The sequence below is a fragment of the Rhinopithecus bieti genome, unplaced genomic scaffold (genome assembly GCF_001698545.2).
Source record: "Rhinopithecus bieti isolate Rb0 unplaced genomic scaffold, ASM169854v2 scaffold_5750, whole genome shotgun sequence".
NCBI classification, from domain to species: domain Eukaryota; kingdom Metazoa; phylum Chordata; class Mammalia; order Primates; family Cercopithecidae; genus Rhinopithecus; species Rhinopithecus bieti.
The window spans coordinates 1,661,417-1,680,351 of record NW_016805082.1 but is presented as its reverse complement, the minus strand read 5'-3'; the positions used below and the strand labels follow the sequence as shown (position 1 = coordinate 1,680,351).

General features: G+C 41.1%; 1 protein-coding gene across 2 annotated transcripts in view; it reads right to left on the bottom strand.

The window, feature by feature from the left end:
- Window positions 1–806: 806 nt before the first annotated feature.
- The window catches only part of ARHGAP32 (Rho GTPase activating protein 32), a 173,354-nt gene continuing 155,225 nt past the window's right edge, over window positions 807–18,935 (bottom strand). For both annotated transcript variants that reach the window (XM_017871179.1, XM_017871180.1), the window contains 8 exons: window positions 18,724–18,831; window positions 18,005–18,150; window positions 17,042–17,237; window positions 15,267–15,412; window positions 13,120–13,191; window positions 9,446–10,324; window positions 7,709–8,754; window positions 807–6,434 (listed from right to left, as the gene is read on the bottom strand). In XM_017871179.1, the coding sequence (XP_017726668.1) occupies window positions 4,182–6,434; window positions 7,709–8,754; window positions 9,446–10,324; window positions 13,120–13,191; window positions 15,267–15,412; window positions 17,042–17,237; window positions 18,005–18,150; window positions 18,724–18,831 (4,846 nt within the window). In that variant the 3' untranslated portion in view covers window positions 807–4,181. The remainder of the gene's footprint in view (window positions 6,435–7,708; window positions 8,755–9,445; window positions 10,325–13,119; window positions 13,192–15,266; window positions 15,413–17,041; window positions 17,238–18,004; window positions 18,151–18,723; window positions 18,832–18,935) is intronic.

Here is an 18,935-nt window from a genome sequence, read left to right as displayed (position 1 = left end):
TTTGAAGGATCCTGAGATAAGCTGATTCAGTTTCCTGAGAAGTGCACACTCGGGAACCAGGCTGCAAGAGCAGAGCGTGGACTCCTTCAGGAGCAGGAAGCAACAAGTCAGCCCAGACTCTCCAGGACGGATCAAGAGGCCTCCACCACTCTACAGGGAACAGTGTTTGACTTGGGGGAAACGTGGCCAGGCGGCAAAAGGTGGCAAATAGATAACAACAGGAGACACTTAACCCCTTTCCTCAAATAATGTACCACTGGGCTTAACAGGATGTGTCATAAAAACATGTGTCCTTTGGTCCTAATTCCCCAAATCAATTACCCCCACTATTTCATTATAATTCACATTAGGTCAAAAAGGAAACACATACACAAAGCAGTCTGTTTTAACCTGAAATAATTCTGTTGATATTCGAATCGCTTTCAGTGGGACATTTGCTTTAAACCACAAGATATCTCCATCTCCAGGTACAAAAAATCCCCTTTTCCCTCCCCTGCCACCCCCCACCCCACCCCACAACCAAAGAAACAAACAAAACCCAAACCCACAACTCAGCTTCAAATAAGTTTGCAAGAAATGAGACTCTAAATATTTACATATGGGGCAAGAAATAAATCACAAAACTATTTACAAAAATACACAAGCTTATATGCATTAACAATTTACACCAGTTCACAAAAATATTAAGACATAAAAAAACACTATATAAATTAAAATTAAAAACTCAAAAGTATGATCTAAGACTTCCTAGGATGCTTCTCTCATGCAGGTCATGGTTGAAAAATCAGGTTTTGCTATTCAGAATCTAAACTGTAAAACCATTTTTATTCTTTGAACATTAACAGTACTAATCAGATAAGGAAAAACCCTCTGTGCACACTGACATTATCTTGCACACGTTATAATACACCATTCCTGACATTTCTGTAACACACAGTGCTGAAAATCACATGCCTCTAACCATGTGGAAGAAGTAACTCTCTGACATACTTTTACTTTCATTATTACTTTCTTACACATTCTGCTCAAGCAATACTTTGCCAACATACGAAATGGGTGACTGACAGGGCTGAAAACAGAGAAATGAACTTTGCAGGCTCCTTCTTTAACTAAAGGGGCAAATTTCAAATTTACATCGTTTGCATCTATTACTGCTCCAAATGTGGTAACCTACTCCTCTGTCTCCACTCACGTTAGTAACAGTCCCTCCTCTCTACAGAATTAGTCCTAGAATTTTTCAACCTGACCCTAAATTTTAAAAAATGCTTTGCCATTGTAAGAAACATGCAGGCCCTAAACGCGGGACCATCCCAGGGACTTGTATGTTTGAAAGGAAATTGAATATAGTAAGAAATAAGGCTCAGATGAAATTTATTAGTAAGAAAATGGCACCTCTGGGATTGTTAGCAAATTTTTTAGCCAGACGTCCAGGGAATATTTATTTCAATCAGACCAAACTGTGGAATCACAATTTTGCCAAAAAGATAAAATCCGGAGGCAGGGCTATGAAAATGTCAACAGGATTAAATTATGGGTTTAACGTATAAGGCAGCTCCACTTCCTTGATCATAATGCTCCGTGTCAAAATTGGAAAGTAATAACGTTCAGTTACTCTATTTGCGAGGCCACACACGGTGGACTGTGCTGAGGTATCCGGCTCACAGTGATTTGCCATCCGATTTCCACCCCACAACGTTAGAAAGGGAAAGATGCCGGAAAAGTGTCTCAAATAACTGAATCCAAAGTTCAGGCTGCTGCTCGCATGCATTAAATGAAGTAACTCTAGATTTGATCTAGTTTGTGTTTCACGCTTATAACAGTAATTGCAATCATCATTCTATATTCGAAATATTTACCTGATATTTCTAAACCCATAGGACATTTATGAATAAAGCAATTGTTTTCAGGAATTAACCCTACTATTTATAAAAAAGGCTTTAGTTTCAGGACTAAACAATGTGTGTGACAACAAATCCACAAATATTACAACTGGACCGGACTCCCTGGGTTACTTCCTTTAGGCTCTCAGTTACTGAAGCCACGTGTATCTCCTGGTCACAGCAGCCCCTCTTCCTAACCTCCATGCTGCTGGTGAGAACTTACAGGGCTGGTGTGGTCTCCAAGGGGCAATGGGTTGCCTATTTGACAAAAATACGATTAAGGTAAAAAAAATTAGTGCCACATATTCACCAAAGGTCAAACTCCTGTATGTAGCACCCAGGGTGTTTTTGTGCCAAAGGGAAGTATCCTAACAAGTTTCCTAGCACTTTGACTAGATACCAGTTGGGTCTGCACTTTTAATGTAGAGGCCTCAATTTCCAGACCTTTTCACATATGGGTGGTTTCAAGGTTTCTACTACGGTTTTTACTGCATCCCTCCAGTGAATTCTAAGGGAACAAAAGAAAATCTTATAGAATATTCCCACATATCAATGTATTGTTCTTAAAACATTTTATTTCTTTCTCTAAATATAAACCCTTAAAATGCACATTTTTTAAAATAAAAACGGGCATGAATCCTAATCTTTATACAATTTCACAGCAATAATAGCAGCATGATTTTAGCCTTTTAAAAGATTTCCTCCTCTGCTCTAAATAAAAATTTCAAGTTCTAAAAAGCCAGAGCAGCAACCATCCAATAAATGGAATGCAATTCTCCTAGTGTCTTTTACAGACTGAGCATTTAAAATATGTGAATGTATAAAACTTGAGTATTATTAAGTTATGGAATGAAATGACAATCTAAACTCATTTTGTAAACATAGGACTGCCTTGCTAGTCTGATGTATTTTGTGGGGTGGAGGGAGCTGAGAACATAGAATGGAGTTGGGCTAGAGAGTTCCTACTCTAATAACGAATGCAACTTTCAAAAGTTGCAGGTGTTAAACATGTTTAACATGTCTCCAGAGTTATAAAGAGCTATACCTGAAATGCTGGTGTAGATGGTAATTACAAGACTGTGACCACACAAGTACAGCGTAAGCAAATGACAGTAATGGCTTAGGACAGCAATGATAACTGCCCAGAACTCCACTGATGAAATGGGGCTGTGTACTAAGCAGTTATTGCAGGAACTTGCAGTCTAGTAATAGATAATTTGTAGCTACTTAAATTCCCAGGGATCCTGTACTCAGGTTTAGAAACAGAAACAAACACGGAAATTTATATTCATAATAAATTATGTGTGTCTATCCAGTCAAACCATGCTGGGCTTTTTCAATGAAAGAAAGCTGATAATTTAGGAAAACCAATGGTATGACATGTTTTACTAGAATTACAATTCACCAAACATTATTGAGGGGTGGGGTAAGAAGAAAACCTGAAGGCAGGCAATGCATTAAAAGCATCAATAAGAGTTTTCTGGTGCTAACAAAGTTCACTGACAATAAGAACTTTACTATCTTCCACCTAAGAAGTTTCCTTAAATACTAACTTTTAAAAATCCCTTCTGTCATGATATGAGCCCATTCATTGAACCGTGAGGAACAAGGATGAAAATAAGAATAGAAAAGTATGGTTCAGCCTGAGTCTAAGTGGTCTGGTGTTTTATGATGACTCTACCAAATGTCTAATTTAAAGTCTTAATTTCTTATTTTTAATTATAATGTTGCTGTCTGACTGACTGATCTTGAAGGATCAGGGATTTTTCGACGACTCTAACTGAACACAAGCTCCTTCTCAGATGGGGCGAATGAAGTGAGAAGAGTGTGTCAATCTGGGCAAGTTGTGCAGCTACTGATGGAGAAGCAGGAACACAACAGGGAATGCAGAAGCTTACCAGGACATCGATGTGAACTGCTCTCAAATGCAGCAAATACTAAGAAGAAAGGACAGCACTGAATTCAAATTCAGTGAAAGGCAGTCCTCAGGCTCTTTCAAGCTAGCCCTAGATCTGTGTCCTGCCACAGGTTTCTCTACTGGGTTTCAGCACAGGGTTTTACCGTCCTTCAGATCTTTTCTAAAGACAAAAATGACAAAGTCTATAGATGGAAGAGGTGGTAATGAAGCAGGGAAGGGGAAAAAGATGGTGATGTGTTTACTTTTATTATCTTTTTTTAAATGTGGCCAGGGGTTTTATAGTATTGTGTGTGTGTGTTTTTTTTTTAATCTTTTTGGTTACTGAAAAAAATAGAACAGTCCACTGTCCAGCAGAGGCTGCTTTAACTCTATCGCTCCCGGGCTCACTCTGCACGGATCTGTGTTTCAGGATGCTGCAAGGACAGCTCTGTGGGCAGGAAGGCCCCTTGACCCAAAGCTGTAGCATAGGTCCTGCTCTGTGGATGGGGAAAGCCAGGGGGCACATACGTCCCCATGCCGCCCCCTGCAAAGACTCCCCGCTGGTGCTGAGGCAGGGGGTGGTAATCTTCCAGGTTATCATACTGAGACACAACAGCCACACTGCTCTGGCGCTTGCCGTGTGGTTGGTATTGGTACAGCACACTGGGGTCCCTCTCCATGTTCTGGGTATGATGGAGTTTGAGGCTATGACTCCTCTCTGGTTTAGGGGGTGGGCCCATTGACTGAGTGAGGTGTTCTTCCTCCTTGTAGCAGTCTCTGGAGTGTTTCTCTGGGGCAGAAGGCTGCCTAGCCCAAGGTCGCTCCATCTCTTTGGAGAGCCTCACCTCTTTGTGGTTCAGTCTTAAAGATTCTTGCCCGGATGCAGCATATTTTACTCCAGAGTTATGGTAGCTGACTGGCTCAGAAGTGTCTGGAATCCCTTTGGAACCATAATCTAACTGGCCAGCTCCCTGGGGATAAGGGGGCCCATTCTTTGACTCACAGAACTGCCTATGGCTTGCTTCCTGGTGTGCCCTGTGCTCAGGGAGACTGCAGCCCATGTCAGGAAGCTTCCTGCTCCTCAGGCTGCTCTGCTTCTGCGGCAGGGATGGCTTCTCCGGCTGCGTGCTACCGTGGCCTCCGTGGTGGTGGGCTCTGTCCATCTCTGCCTCGGGATGCCTCCTGTAGAAGCGGTCCTCTCCCTCGGGACTGATGGCCTTCGCTGCATGGCGGCTTTCCTTTCCTTCTGCCACTGAGAGAAGTCCAGTTTTCCCAGGATCTGATTTACTACGCAGATGGATGACATAGATCCCACCCAAGTCGTCCTGCACAGCCGGGGTCATGTTATCATACTGGGACATGACAGGCCCTTTCACCTTCTGCCGAGCACGGCTCTCTCTCCGGATGGACTGCATGCGGTATTTTTCCATGTCCTCAAGATCCCATGAGGTGTAGGTGTGCTTCACATCAGCAGCTGGAGGCATGTTGACTACATTGTGGTCGTTGGGAGAGAAATAGCCAGTCACGTTGGCCCGGGGACGTGGAGGCAAACCAGCATAACTGTACAAGTTCTTTCCTTGCAGCCTAGGATTGTAGAAAGCAAAGTCTCGATTGGGAAGGCGGTGAAGGGGTCTCAACTGGACTGTGCCATAGGCATCCACATCACACAGGGCCCCATCTGGACTGTAATAGGAACTAGAAGAACTGGAATATGGGCTATACCTGTAGTGGACCCGGCCATTCTCAAAGTAAGGCTGCAGCTGAGTGACATGATAATCGGAGCGGGCCTGCGAGGACTGATATGGCTTATATTGGTACAGGGGTCTTGGGCAGTAGGCTGGCTCATCATCTGGGGGAACTTCTGTCCGTGAAATGGGAACAGAGCGAATCATGGAAGACGGCGGAGCATGGAGAGACTGCACTCTCCGGATGGTAGGGTATGGTGGAATGTCTTCAGGGTAACAGGTATTCCTAACAGAGGAGCTCAGAGACGACACATACTCGATCCGGCTGCATGGCTTGGAATGGTGTCCAGATGCGTTTCTTCCTGGGGCCACATATGTGTTATAACGAAGACCCATGGAGGCTGGTGGCTCTGACCTGGCGCCATACACTTGGTGCTGCTCCAATTTACTGTGATGTGGAGGTACACTCTGGGGACGGTATTGGCAGTTTGGAGTCATACTGAAATGCAAACAGTTTTCTGGACCAAAGGGTTCAGTGGTGACATCGGGCCTAGCAAAGGAGGAGTAAACTGTTTTCTGAGAAGCATGCTTAGGTTGTGGGACAGGAAGTGGTAAAGGCAATGCATCATCCACAGAGGCGGATGAAGCGGTGACAAAGGAATGATAATTTGAACTGCTGGTGGCATCTGCACTGCTGGAGTGTATGGCAGCAGCCATCTTACTCTCCATTGTCCTGGTGGGGGGCAGTGGTGCTGGAAAGCCACAGGGATGTGCAGGGACAGACTCAGCACGCAGGTGCAGCAGCGGGGCCCGGGCACCGTCCCGCACTTTCTCAGGCAGGCCTGGCTGGACAGCTGTAGCCATGGGACACTGAGCAGCAGCTGCACCACTGTCACTGATGAAGGCAGACGCAGGGTCATCCACGGCTCGAGGTTCAGGTGGCCTCTCTGGAACTGGAACTACTCCTTGAACCTATTGAAAGACGATAATACTATGGGTCTATTTTTTGTTCCGTCTATGAATCAACTACTATTAAATTTGTAACTCACAAATTGAGGCTGGTTGGGTAGCAGCTTGAACCTTCCCAAGCCATGTGGTTGCAATGAATCTGTACCCACTGATAGGAAAAGAAGGCTTGTGCTGCTATTTTGTATAAATATAGTATTACCTCTGGAGAACCATTCAAAGTTTTCTAATTTATGAGAGGTTTGACATGCGAGGCGAGGTGGCCTATGGCATGATTTTAATATACAAACCAAGAGAGGTTTAATCGAGTACTACTGTAGAGCTTAAAAATACATACCCAGCCTCTTAGTCTAGCTCAGTCTCAACACCAAGCACATTTTGTTAAATTAAGAGTTGATTCTGTCATCTGGAGAGACTTTTGAAATTCACAGTTGTACACAGTGAGCAGCTGTAGGCCTTCAAAACAGGGAACAGCAATCTTCAAATCAGAGGCTACTGCCTCTCTCCTACCTTTGATTCCACCTTAGTCTGGCCAGAGATAACCCTCATACTGAAAACATGCTATCCTTGAGAAGCAGTGAACACAGCACCCTCCACTAAGGTCTAAACTCTGAAGTCCTATTAATAGTTCAAGGTGATTAAGAAAAACCACCTGTGGCACTTCTTAAAATATGAGGAAATTCAGGAAGAAACCTTAGCATTCTGCATACTACATTCTCTCACTGAAACAGGTGCCTGACTATGGGACACACTGCTGGTGAATGCTAGGAAAGTAACAAAAATCCCAAGGTACTATAATCTCTTACACTTGCAAAAAGTCTGCAAGGCAGGCAGTCTTACGAATGTTTTGAGAATGAAGTATTTTCATTGTGTAACTGTGAATAATTGGCAGAGGGTAGGTAAATGACTTGCCCAAAGTCACAATGAGTCAGTGATGGAGTTGGAAAAAAAAAAAAACCCACAACCTTAAAGCCCACTTTGTCTCATCTGATCCTGATCTCTTTGTGTTACTAGGAATAAACTACCAAGACACTTTAGAAGAAAAGGGAGCAGGTATAGTTAAGCTATAGTCATCTAGGAGCTACTCCTTTCCTGGGGAAAAGCCAGCATCAAGGTAACGGCAGGCTCCAACCTCAAATGGGAATTATTTCATGGAAACCGGCCATAGGGCTTAAAAGCAATTGTTGTGTCTGACTCAAAGATAACAACACACCCTGCTGAAAAGTGACATACCTTTGGTAATAGTATATTTCATCTCACTGACATCTTCCCCTTCTTACCTTGTGGGAATTATTTAATCCTATATTGGTTGCTGCTTGTACCTGCCCCACAACTGGTGGCTGCTCTGCAGATCTCTGGGAAGGTGGAGGGGGAAGGGGACGATTAGTTCTGTGCGTGCGCTGAAGGGTGGCAGCAGGAACATCAGCAGTGGTGGGTTGTTCAGCCACATCCCAGCTGGCTTCCTTGGTGTTCATTTGGGCTGTTGCTGGAGAAGTTGTCATGTATGTCATGGTGGCTGTGCTGGTAGTCTCTTCGCGGGACCCAGAAGGAGGATAGATTTTATTCCTAGGTAAATTAGGAGGTGTGGGTGATTTGTCTGCAAGGGACCCAGAAGGAAGGAAGATTTTATCCCTAGGTAAATTAGGAGGAGTGGGAGATTTGTCTGCAAATTCTAAAGGGTGATGGGGTTTATCCACACTTGCACCAAGATAAGAAGGAGGCTGATCTCCACTGTAGAAACGGGGTGGAGACTGGTCCTGATCCAAGAAGGAGACAGCTGGCATACTGCTCTTCCCAGACTGGTCTTCAGGGAAACTTATAAGATCATCAGACTTCTCTGAGTCTAAGGGAACTGAAGTAATTCTGGCCTTTTCTGGGTCCCCAGATAAATATGTTTGATGTGGCTGATTCCCTGTTAAGTCTACTTGGTGATATTGCTCCCCAGGCTCAGTTGTGTTGGAATGGGTAGGATCCCCAATAGCTGTTGTCTCTGGTAGAGGATGGTCACAGTTTCCTGGTGCATTATTCTGGAGGTGGAACTGCTCTGCTGGTCGATCGGTTTGGAAATAGGCCTTATCTAGAGCAACTGCTGAGTAAGAACTGGGCAGATTATCTTCAGTTGTAGCCACTGCTATGTCTCCATAATTTGTATACCCAGCCTGAGAGGTCCCTGGTCTCTTCAATGACTGAGTTGAGGCTTGCTGTGCGGACTCAGCTAATGCTAGCGCCAACATTCGGGCAACATTTTTCGGAGGCGGTGGTGGTGGGATAAGAGAGACAGAACTGACAGGAACGGAATCCTGAGGGGGGTCATGGGTAACTGCTCCTAGTGGGAAATTGGGAAAAAAAATGAGAGTGAAAAGGTAGCTTACGTTATCCTAAATGGAAAGCCAAACACTCCCCATGTGATCACTAAAAAATAGGTGCCTTCCATATTTCAAAATGGCAATCCATGATCTTCTATCCCACATGCAAATGCTGTAGAAAACACATCGGGTTCAGAAGGAAAACTAAAACAAACAGTGTATAAAGACCGCAATCTCTTCCTGAATTGCTACAGAGATGGGGGGAAAAAAAGTAGATCCCTCACCTGGCTCAGAAAAGATTGCTTAGAAAACAAGCTTCAAGTGCTTGCAGACTGTTATTATGAACAGTTTTTACATTTGATGGTGTAGGCTGGCTTAACTTGGAAGGCTACAATAAAGATATTTTATTAGAAGAGAAAACAGAATCAAGAGCTACGCAGTTGTGCAAAAATTATCCACGAATTCTCACTGTCCAAAGAGGTAAGGGGACTTTTGTGAAGATGTGAAGCAGGACCATTGGCCCTCCCTTTTGGGGAGTTTTGTTTGATTGCTTTTAATTTAGGGCTTTGAGCCATCAGCATCACCCAGAAAAGCATTCTCTTTGATTAAAGGCTAGCTGTGCACAAATTTCTCTCCTAAAAGGCACAGATGGCACACAGGATTGAAGATCCCTCTTAACTTAAAGAAAGAATGGAGGAAAACAAACGGTACCTGTCTGAGTCTGTCCAGAAGCTACAGCCTTACTCTGACTGCTTGAGAGAGACTGATCCTCTTTCCCTGGTAACTCTACTTCTTCAGCAGCCACCTGGTCCAGGGGCTGGACTTCAGATTCACATCCTTCTTGGGCATCTGTCTCATTTGTTTTCATCTTTACTATCTGGGTGGGGGATCTATTTGTGGCATCTCTTTCTTCAATGCATTTGTCCCAGGTTGAAGATGATGCATTCTGAGCTGTGGTATTTGAGACTGTAGCAACGACTTCCGACACCCGTGGTGGTAGGCTCACTGAAATTGGCTCAGATATGTTCATAGAAGGTGATTTGCTTAATTTCCGTCCTATCTTTGGAGAGAAAGCATAGACGACCTTTTCTGTAAAGGAGGATGGCTTAGATGATTTCTCTTCAGTTGGGCTCAAGTCCAGGGTAAAGAATGGACTCAGTTTCTCCTGAAGAGGAGAGACAGGTTCAGAGCTTGCTGTGCTTCCTGGAGTCTGACATTGGCTACCACCTGTTTCTGCATCCTTTTTATTGGCACTTGTTTTATCCTTGGAGTATCCTGGTGAATCTAAAAAGGAAGCACCACTCTCCAGACATTCTGATTCGGCCTTAGGAGGACTACATTGAAATGACATTGGATCAAAATCCAGGCTGGCTACTCCAATGTCTGGTGGGCTCAAGTCAACATCCTCAGCTGAATGAGGAGACATAAGGGCTGGGATATGAAGCAGCCCTCCTTCCTCCTCACTCTCATTGTCATGAGGCAGATTATCATAGGAGTTACAGCGGTTCCCCAGCATTTCTCCATTAAAAGAGGCAGACAGTGCGTCACTGGAAGATCTGGGTCTTCTGGGTCGGAAGAGCTTAGAATCACCTGGGAAAAAATGAGTAACAATGTCAAAGTATGAACATCCTAGATACACAATGCTGTGGTAAGTAACCTACTCAGCACAGCAGTAACTTACGGTCTAGGTGAAGGAAGTATTACTTCTCATTTTCTTTCTGAAAATTCTTTCAGTGCACACAGATCATTTAAACTTGAGATAAGAGAACTCCCCAATCAAATGCTAAATAGTGAACACGTGATAGAATCAGAGGGCGAATGCAGTATTTCATGGTCTGGATAGGAAAAATAACTCAGAATGCTTGGATTCTATGACTAATCCAACACTGATTCCTGGTGTGACTTTGGGCAAGCTTTTCATTTCTTTGTGTCTTGTTTTATCACTGGCCCTCATATGACTTATGAGGAGGAATTAATCACTTTGAGTGGCGTTTCGAATCTATAATAGCAAAATGGATTTTTTTTTTGTGGGGAAACATCCTTATAATATTCAAATTTCTAAATAAATTGAACTTCTCAATTAAAAAATCTTCACAATCCCATAAAGTATTTACGTATATTTAGTAAAAAATTCCTTTCAGATACTAAACAAGAACCTCACTTTTTTTTCCTTAAGAATAGGCTTTAAGTTTCCCAAGCAGAGTCCTCAAGAGTGGCAGAGAGTATTACATAATTTTACGATGTTGCTAAATATCAAACTGGTAAAAAAGAAACTATTGTATTAGGATTATTTTAATGGCCATAGTTAAAAAGTAATTTAAAGAGGCAGAAACTATCTTAATAAATATAAATATATTGGTCGGGCACAGTGGCTCATGCCTGTAATCCCAGCACTTTGGGAAGCTGAGGCAGGCAGATCACCTGAGGTCAGGAGTTCGAGACTAGCCTGGCCCAAATGGCGAAACCCCGTATCTACTAAAAATACAAAAGTTAGCCGGGCATGGTGGCGCATGCCTGTAGTCCCAGCTATTCAGGAGGCTGAGCAAGATAATCACTTAAACCAGGAGTTGGAGGTTGCAGTGAGCCAAAATTGTGCCACTGCACTACAACCTGGGTGACAAAGCAAGACTCTGTCTAATATATATATATATATATATTCACAAATGTACTGATTACCCATAAAATTAATTCCTTACAAACATCTTCTGATTAGTATCTACCTAGCTTGCTGCATTGTTTTTGTAGGTTATCTTGACCAGTTTAATTGAAAATCTTGGAAAATTCATATGATGTCAGCCACTCGGATAAAGTGATGGGGAAGAACTTCTGGAATCAAAAGCAAAGCCACTGGTCAGTGAGGATCTGGCAGTTAGAAGAGTTATTAAATGAAGATGAGAAAGCTGACCAAGATGATGATACTTCAGGATATTTCAAAAGAGCAAGTCACTTGTTCTTGAGTATCATTGGATTAGGAAAAGCCCTTTGGAAATCAATGTAGCTCCTGTTTTTTTTTTTTTTTCAGACGGAGTCTCGTTCTGTCGCCAGGCTGAAGTGCAGTGGCACCATGTTGGCTCACTGCAGCCTCCACCTCCCGGGTTCAAGCAATTCTCCTGCCTCAGCCTCCCGAGTAGCTGGGACTACAGGCGAGCGCCACCATGCCCAGCTAATTTTTGTACTTTCAGTAGAGACAGGGTTTCACCATGTTGGCCAGGATGATCTCGATCTCTTGACTTCAAGATCCGCCCACCTCGGCCTCCCAAAGTGCTGGGATTACAGGCGTGAGCCACTGTGCCCGGCTGGTTAGTTTTTTTAAAAGGACTTTCTTTATAATTCTGCTGCAATGGCAAAACTCAATTCAAATAAATGAAGAATGTCCTATTATGCTATTACAGTTTTATAAAAAAAAAAAGCTTCTTCCAAATTGACATTTAATTCTTTAAAAATTAGTGCATAGATATAACCATAATCTAACTTTTGCTAAATAAGAGAGAAAATAAACTTATTTGCACAATTTTAGTTTTCTTTTTTAAGTTACACTGCAGTCAAACCTCTTTTCACCCTTAACCATGAAATTTTAGTCCCTATTTTAAAAAGATTTTCTTTTTTTTTTGAGACAGAGTTTCACTCTTGTCACCCAGGCTAGAATGCAGTGGTGCAATCTAGACTCACTGCAACCTCCACCTCCTGGGTTCAGGCGATTCTCCTGCCTAAGCCTCCCAAGTAGCTGGGATTACAGGCACCTGCCACCATGCCCAGCTAACTTTTGTACTTTTAGTAGAGATGGGGTTTCGCCACATTGGCCAGGCTGGTTTGGAACTTCTGACCTCAGGTGATCCACCCATCTCGGCCTCCCAAAGTACTGGGATTACAGGCGTGAGCCATCACATCTGGCCAAAGATTTATCTTAAGTTGCCTTCTCCAAGTACTAATTATCCTTGTAAATGAGGACCACATGTAATCAATCCAATCTATGAAATTTAAGACCAGGTTAAGCCATTTGCAAGACAAAAGACTACTGATCTAAATATCAAAACTGCTTAATTATACACTTTATAAAATTATGCTCCCATTGTAAAATCTAAAGGAAATAGTAAAACACAAGTTTTCACTTGACATTAATAAATATAAATAGGTTAACTTGAAATATTTCAGCTATTTTTATGTAAACTGAATAGCAATCATGCCAAAATGAAAAGATTAAAGACTGCTACCATGTGAAAGCATCAATGAATTTTAATCTGAATAATACTAAATAGATACTAGTATTCCTAGGAAATGAATTAATAGCCTACTTATTAAGCACAGATATATGAAAATAAACTCAATTGCAGTACTCTTTTATGCAATACATTGTAGAATAAAATGACTGATGCTTTCAGTCTTACCATCAACTGCATGGAGAGACGTAAGAGACTCCTCACTTTTAGCTGAACGGAGGGTTCCTTCTGCCCTGCCACCTGAAGAATAAAAAACAAATAGTGTGAAGATTTATTATTTGTTACATATGTGGTTAATGGGATCAGTGTTTTTCTTGATACATTTAAACTTTTGAGAGTGATTAGCTGTACATTTTGACAGCAATTTAGAATTCTATTATATAATGCGTTATACTGTTCTTAAATGGTTTCCCGTGTGAAAAATCTCTTTTCTAAAGGATTATGAATTTGAGCATAGAGATTAACTAAGATGCTTCTTTCTTTCACATTTCCTGAAGACCAATATGGTATCTTGAGATGACATCATACCGGATGTAGAGTGGGCTTACACCCAATGACTGGTGTCCTTGTAAGAAAACACAGAGACACAGAGACAGCCATGTGGACATGGAGGCAGAGATTGGAGGGATGCTGCCACACGTCAAGGAGTGCCAGGAGGCACCAGGAGCTAGGAAAGGCAAGGAAGGATGTTTCCCTGGAGGCTTTGGAGCAAACACAGCCCTGCTGATACCTTGATTTCAGACTTTGAGCTTCCAGAGCCACAAGGGAAAAAAAAATCTGTGTGTTTTTTACCACTCGACTTGTGGTAATTTGTTACAGGAACTCTGGGATATGAACACAGGTAACTTTACGTACACACGTGAATCTTATTCGCTAAATATCTTCGTCCTCTTTAACCCCTTGGCAGCACTATGAACACTTTCTTTTTAACCCCTTCTTCCCCTGCTAAGGATAGCATGCATCTTTTTTTCTCTGCCTACCTTTATAATCATTTCTTCTTACTCTCCTCTCATGACAACTCTTCCTTTCTCACCTTTAAACATTGTTTCTCTCCAAAATTCAGCCCTCAACTGGCTTCTTTTCACTCTGCTCCCATCTCTTGAAATACCATTCTTAGTCCCCTGTCAGTTAGGTGAATCCCTACTTCTCCTTGACAACCCATATCAAAGGTTGTATTTTCTAATCACTAGCCCCTCGTCTACAAGAGTTGACAATTCCTACTATAACTATCTCATGTAACTATTTCTTTTATTTTTTAAGAGACAATGTCTCGCTTTGTCGCCCAGGCTGGAGTGCAATGGCACAACCATAGCTCACCACAGCCTCAACCTCCTGGGCTCAAGCAATCCTCCTACCTCAGCCTCTAGAGTAGCTGAGACTATAGGTGTGTGCCACCAAGCCTTGCTTATTTGCAATTTATCTTTTTCTTTTTTTTTTTTTTGGTAATGCAACGCCTCACTTTGTTGCCCAGGCTGGTCTTGAACTCCTGGCTTCAAGCGATCTTCCCGCCTTGGCCTCCCAAAATGTTGGGAGTGTAAGTGTAAGCCATTGTACCTAGCCCAAACCACTATTTCAATAACTATGATTCTGCGCTAAAATTTACTTTCTTACACGTATGACTTCCCAATTTGATCTGGAAAGCAGAGGTGGTACCTTAATTTTCTATCTGCAGAGCCTGCTATCAAAATAGTTAGCACGTGCTCTACATGACTGCAAACTGAATGACGAATTAAATGAATTGAACATTATACTTCAAACACTACCTAAGAAGAAAGTACTACTATTCTTCCTAGATTCCGAAGTTGTTACTATCAATAGAACATGGCTTTTAAATTATTTTAAAAGAGCAGTTTTCAACAGTAATAGATTTATTTGATCTAATAAAATACTCTATTAATGAGACTCCTAATAAATAATACCTTCTTCAGCTAAAAGAGTTATAAACTTGAAAGGTATGTTGAAACACAGTTTTGAAATTTTTTTAGATCTGTAAAATACAGATCGATAAATTTAGATACCATAGCAGTATTTATTTACAACAATATACAAGGTATATGGGAATTTAATCACATTAACACTATATATATAGTTTCCTTAAGAAAAGAAATTGCATACTTCTACATATTTATATATCATTTATATAATATTACTTTTCAGTTTAGGAATAAAGAATTGGTGAAAGAAGACACTCCATATGTGTGACACAGCTGTGAACATGTTACGGAAGCAGATCATAACAATATGTGAAGAATGTGCCCAGAGCAACCAAAGACCATCATGACAGCATCAGAAGTGAGAATCTCCCAGGCATTCACCTTTCAGAGCCATGGCTTTCATCTCTGAAGGCTCACTCTCATTCCGCTGCAGCTTTCGTTTAGAAACAGATGATGATTTCCCCAAGTTGAAAAAAGAACGCCAGCTACCCACAGGAGACTTTTTCATCTTATTTTGAGGCCTCTTTCTATGAAAGAGAAAATAATCAATCAATATTAAGATAGCCATGGGTCTGTCTTTTCTTATAGAAAAGAAATGAACACATGACAGAAAGAACCAAACAGCCTGGAGAGGCCTAAGTGAAATAGTAAGCAAACATCCACCTTCCAGACAGCACACTCTACACAGTGCAGCCAAAGCAGAAAATGAATATTAAACATGCGGATTTTAGATTAGTAACTATTTTCACAAAGATCATTTTTATACATGTCTTCATATTTGGATCCAACCTCACAAACTGCAAAATAAGTGGGGATAAGATGTATCTGGGAATAGGAAATATTAAGTGTTCAAAAATAATACAGAGTTAAAGAAAATGATTTAGGTGTGAGTAGAGAATAAAGGCAAAAAAAATAAGACAAGGATTAAGAGTAATAACAAACATATACCCAATGCCAGGTACTGTGCTACCTGCCTTATATGTAATATCTCCTTTAAATCAGATATAACCACATGAGGTAGGTGCTATTACTCTCATTTTGCAGCCAAGGAAATTATGACACCAAGAAGTTCAAATAACTTCCTTAACATTATAAAACTATTAAATGATGGAGTCAGAATTGGAACCCAGGCCTATCTACAACCCAATATCTACTCTCTTAACTACTACTCCATAAAGAAATCTTTGAAAAAATTATGGAACTAGAATACAAAATCAAGATACTGAAGACAAACTCAGGATGACAAAGTAAAAGAGTATGTTCCGACTTTTCGTTGACAGAGTGTTTTTAGTCACAGGAAGTGAAAGGAAGTTAGAGGAGTATACTAAAATACGGGAAGAACAAATTCTAAAGTTATATTAGTACTACCCAATCCAGAGAATCAAAATCCTTACATTCATGTGTAATAGCCAAAGGAGTAGCAGAGACATCAAAAATAACTTTTACATACATTAGTCTTCCTACTATAACCTAGTAAAGAAGATACAGAAACCATGTTATTATCATTTCTTTAGAGTAACAGAATTTCAGAGCTGGAAGGGACATTGAAAGAGTGAACTGCTGCAGTGGTTCTCAAGTCCTAACAGACATCAGCATCACCTGGAAAGTTAGACGAATGACCAATTGCTGGGTCCCACGCCCAGGGTTTCTGATTCAGTGGGTCTAGGGTGTGACTGGACGACTGGACAATGTGCACTTCTAATAATTATCACCAGGTGATGCTGATGCTGTTGGTTGGGAGACCGCACTATTGATCTCTTCTAACCTTAATGTGGAACCAATGTCAAACAAGTCACTGTCCATTCCTGACTTTCTGAATAAACTGTTCAACACAGCTTATTTCTAAACAAATTTATAAACAACATAGTTCAGAGAGAAAAATCAACCCTATATAGTGACAGTATATCCCCATTTTTCCAAACAGTTTTCCCTATACAACTGACGTTCTTCTTTTATAAAATTACATGATGTTGTAAAGCAAGAATCATTTGTATCATTCCCCATGAAGTGGTAAGTATCATCCATATTCGAATAAACAGGTTTCTCTGGGATTAGCCTAGAATTCGATAGAGTAATACTAAAACACAAAGTTAAAAGCAAACTAAAAGACATAGCTATGAAAATCATATCCTAAAATAGGATTTAACAAATTTTACCTTTCAAGTGGGAACTCAATTATGGTATGAAATTTCCCCTGAAGTGCAGCAGGTCCTTCTCCTACTTCAATATATTTATTTTCCGTCACAATTGGAGAATTGACCTGAGCTTGTGTTCGTGCCTGGGCCTCTTCCAATGTCAGCAGTTTGGTGGATGGAGAGGACACCAGGAGGGACTTGGGTCTTGATAGAGAAGCTTCAAAAAGAAAAGGAAGGTGATGAAGAGAGTCAACTATGTGTGAGTGGATTCAATTGGTTAGTAACTATCTCTCCATCTCTCTGCCTATCTGCTGTTTCAAATTTGCTTCAAGTATTTTAAATGGCAAAACCCATAGTGCTTTATATTAAATGAAAAACTGAAGATGACATACCAGAGGCACACATACATGCATATAAAACTCTTTAATAACTCTTTTCCTTTCTTAAAAGATATGAGAAAAGCTTTATATAAATAAAAAACTGAAGATGACATACCAGTGATACACATACACACATATAAAACTCTTTAATAACTGTTTTCCTTTCTTAAAAGATGAGAAAAGCTTTATATTAAATAAAAAACTGAAGATGACATACCAGTGACATACACACATATAAACTTTAATAACTGTTTTCCTTTCTTAAAAGATATGAGGAAAGGTGATCAATCACTCAGATATTTTTAGTTTTGGAAGGAATTTTTCTTCTTCTGTTCCATTTTATACTTTAATACACATCAATAACGAATGACAAGTTTTTTAATGTGTCATGAACTTAGATCAAAATAGGTCTAATATGTAGTATTCACTACATACACACAAAATAACTGTCAAATTGTGCATTTTGGTAAGCAGCCATACATTATTAGCTGCCTTATACCAGCGACATGTTTTTTTTTGTTGCGATAAAAAATGTGTGGTTTTCCACTTCTTCAGAAGTTCAGACACACACTCCTGGTAGGGAAAGAACCCATCTGAGTCGTACCTGCCCCTTCTTGCATGACCATGCTGATTTTGCCACTGAAGAGCACATCAACGTGATTCAGGATGAACTCAACAACCACAGACTGAATTCTCACTTCCATGAAAGCTGCTGTTCCACTGAAGCAGGCAGATTCTATCTGTTTTGATCTGTGAGGTAAACATTTTCACCACAGAGTTGTAAAGATAGCATTCGTAAAGGGCCTTTTTAAACGTGTAAATCACAGACAAACAGAGGAAGAAATTATACTTTTTTTCTTTTTTTTGAGAGCGAGTCTCACTCTGGCACCCAGGCTGGAGTGCAGTGGCACGATCTCGGCTCACTGCAAGCTCCACCTCCCAGGTTCACGCCATTCTCCTGCCTCAGCCTCCCAAGTAGCTGGGACTACAGGTGCCCGCCACCACGCTCGGCTAATTTTTTGTATTTTAGTAGAGATGGGGTTTCACCGTGTTAGCCAGGATGGTCTCGATCTCCTGACCTCATGATCCGCCTGCCTCGGCCTCCCAAAGTGCTGGGATTACAGGCGTTAGCCATCATGCCCAGCCCCCAGAAATCATACTTTTACTGTCCCTGAGGTAAGGCCCAGCTGCCTGTTTTAGGGAGACGCAAATAAAAAGAACAGATTTGTTTTATCTTTTAAAAATTTCCTTAAGGAACACTGATGAATCAGCCTTTTATTTAGGATTAGTTGTACTAAAAGTCATAAGTGATATGCAAATTACCTTAACAGGTTTGGAGCCCAAACAATTGCTAGATTTTTGGCATGCATATTTGTGATGGAACAATAGTCAGCCAGAAGAGACAAATGTCTCATCAGGAACTCCAGTGTTCTGAAAATAAAACACAACATATTAACAGAAAGAAACATGATGGAGCAGTATAGAACATAAAAATCTACTAATTAATTTTTAAGTTTGCAATAGCAAAATGAAGA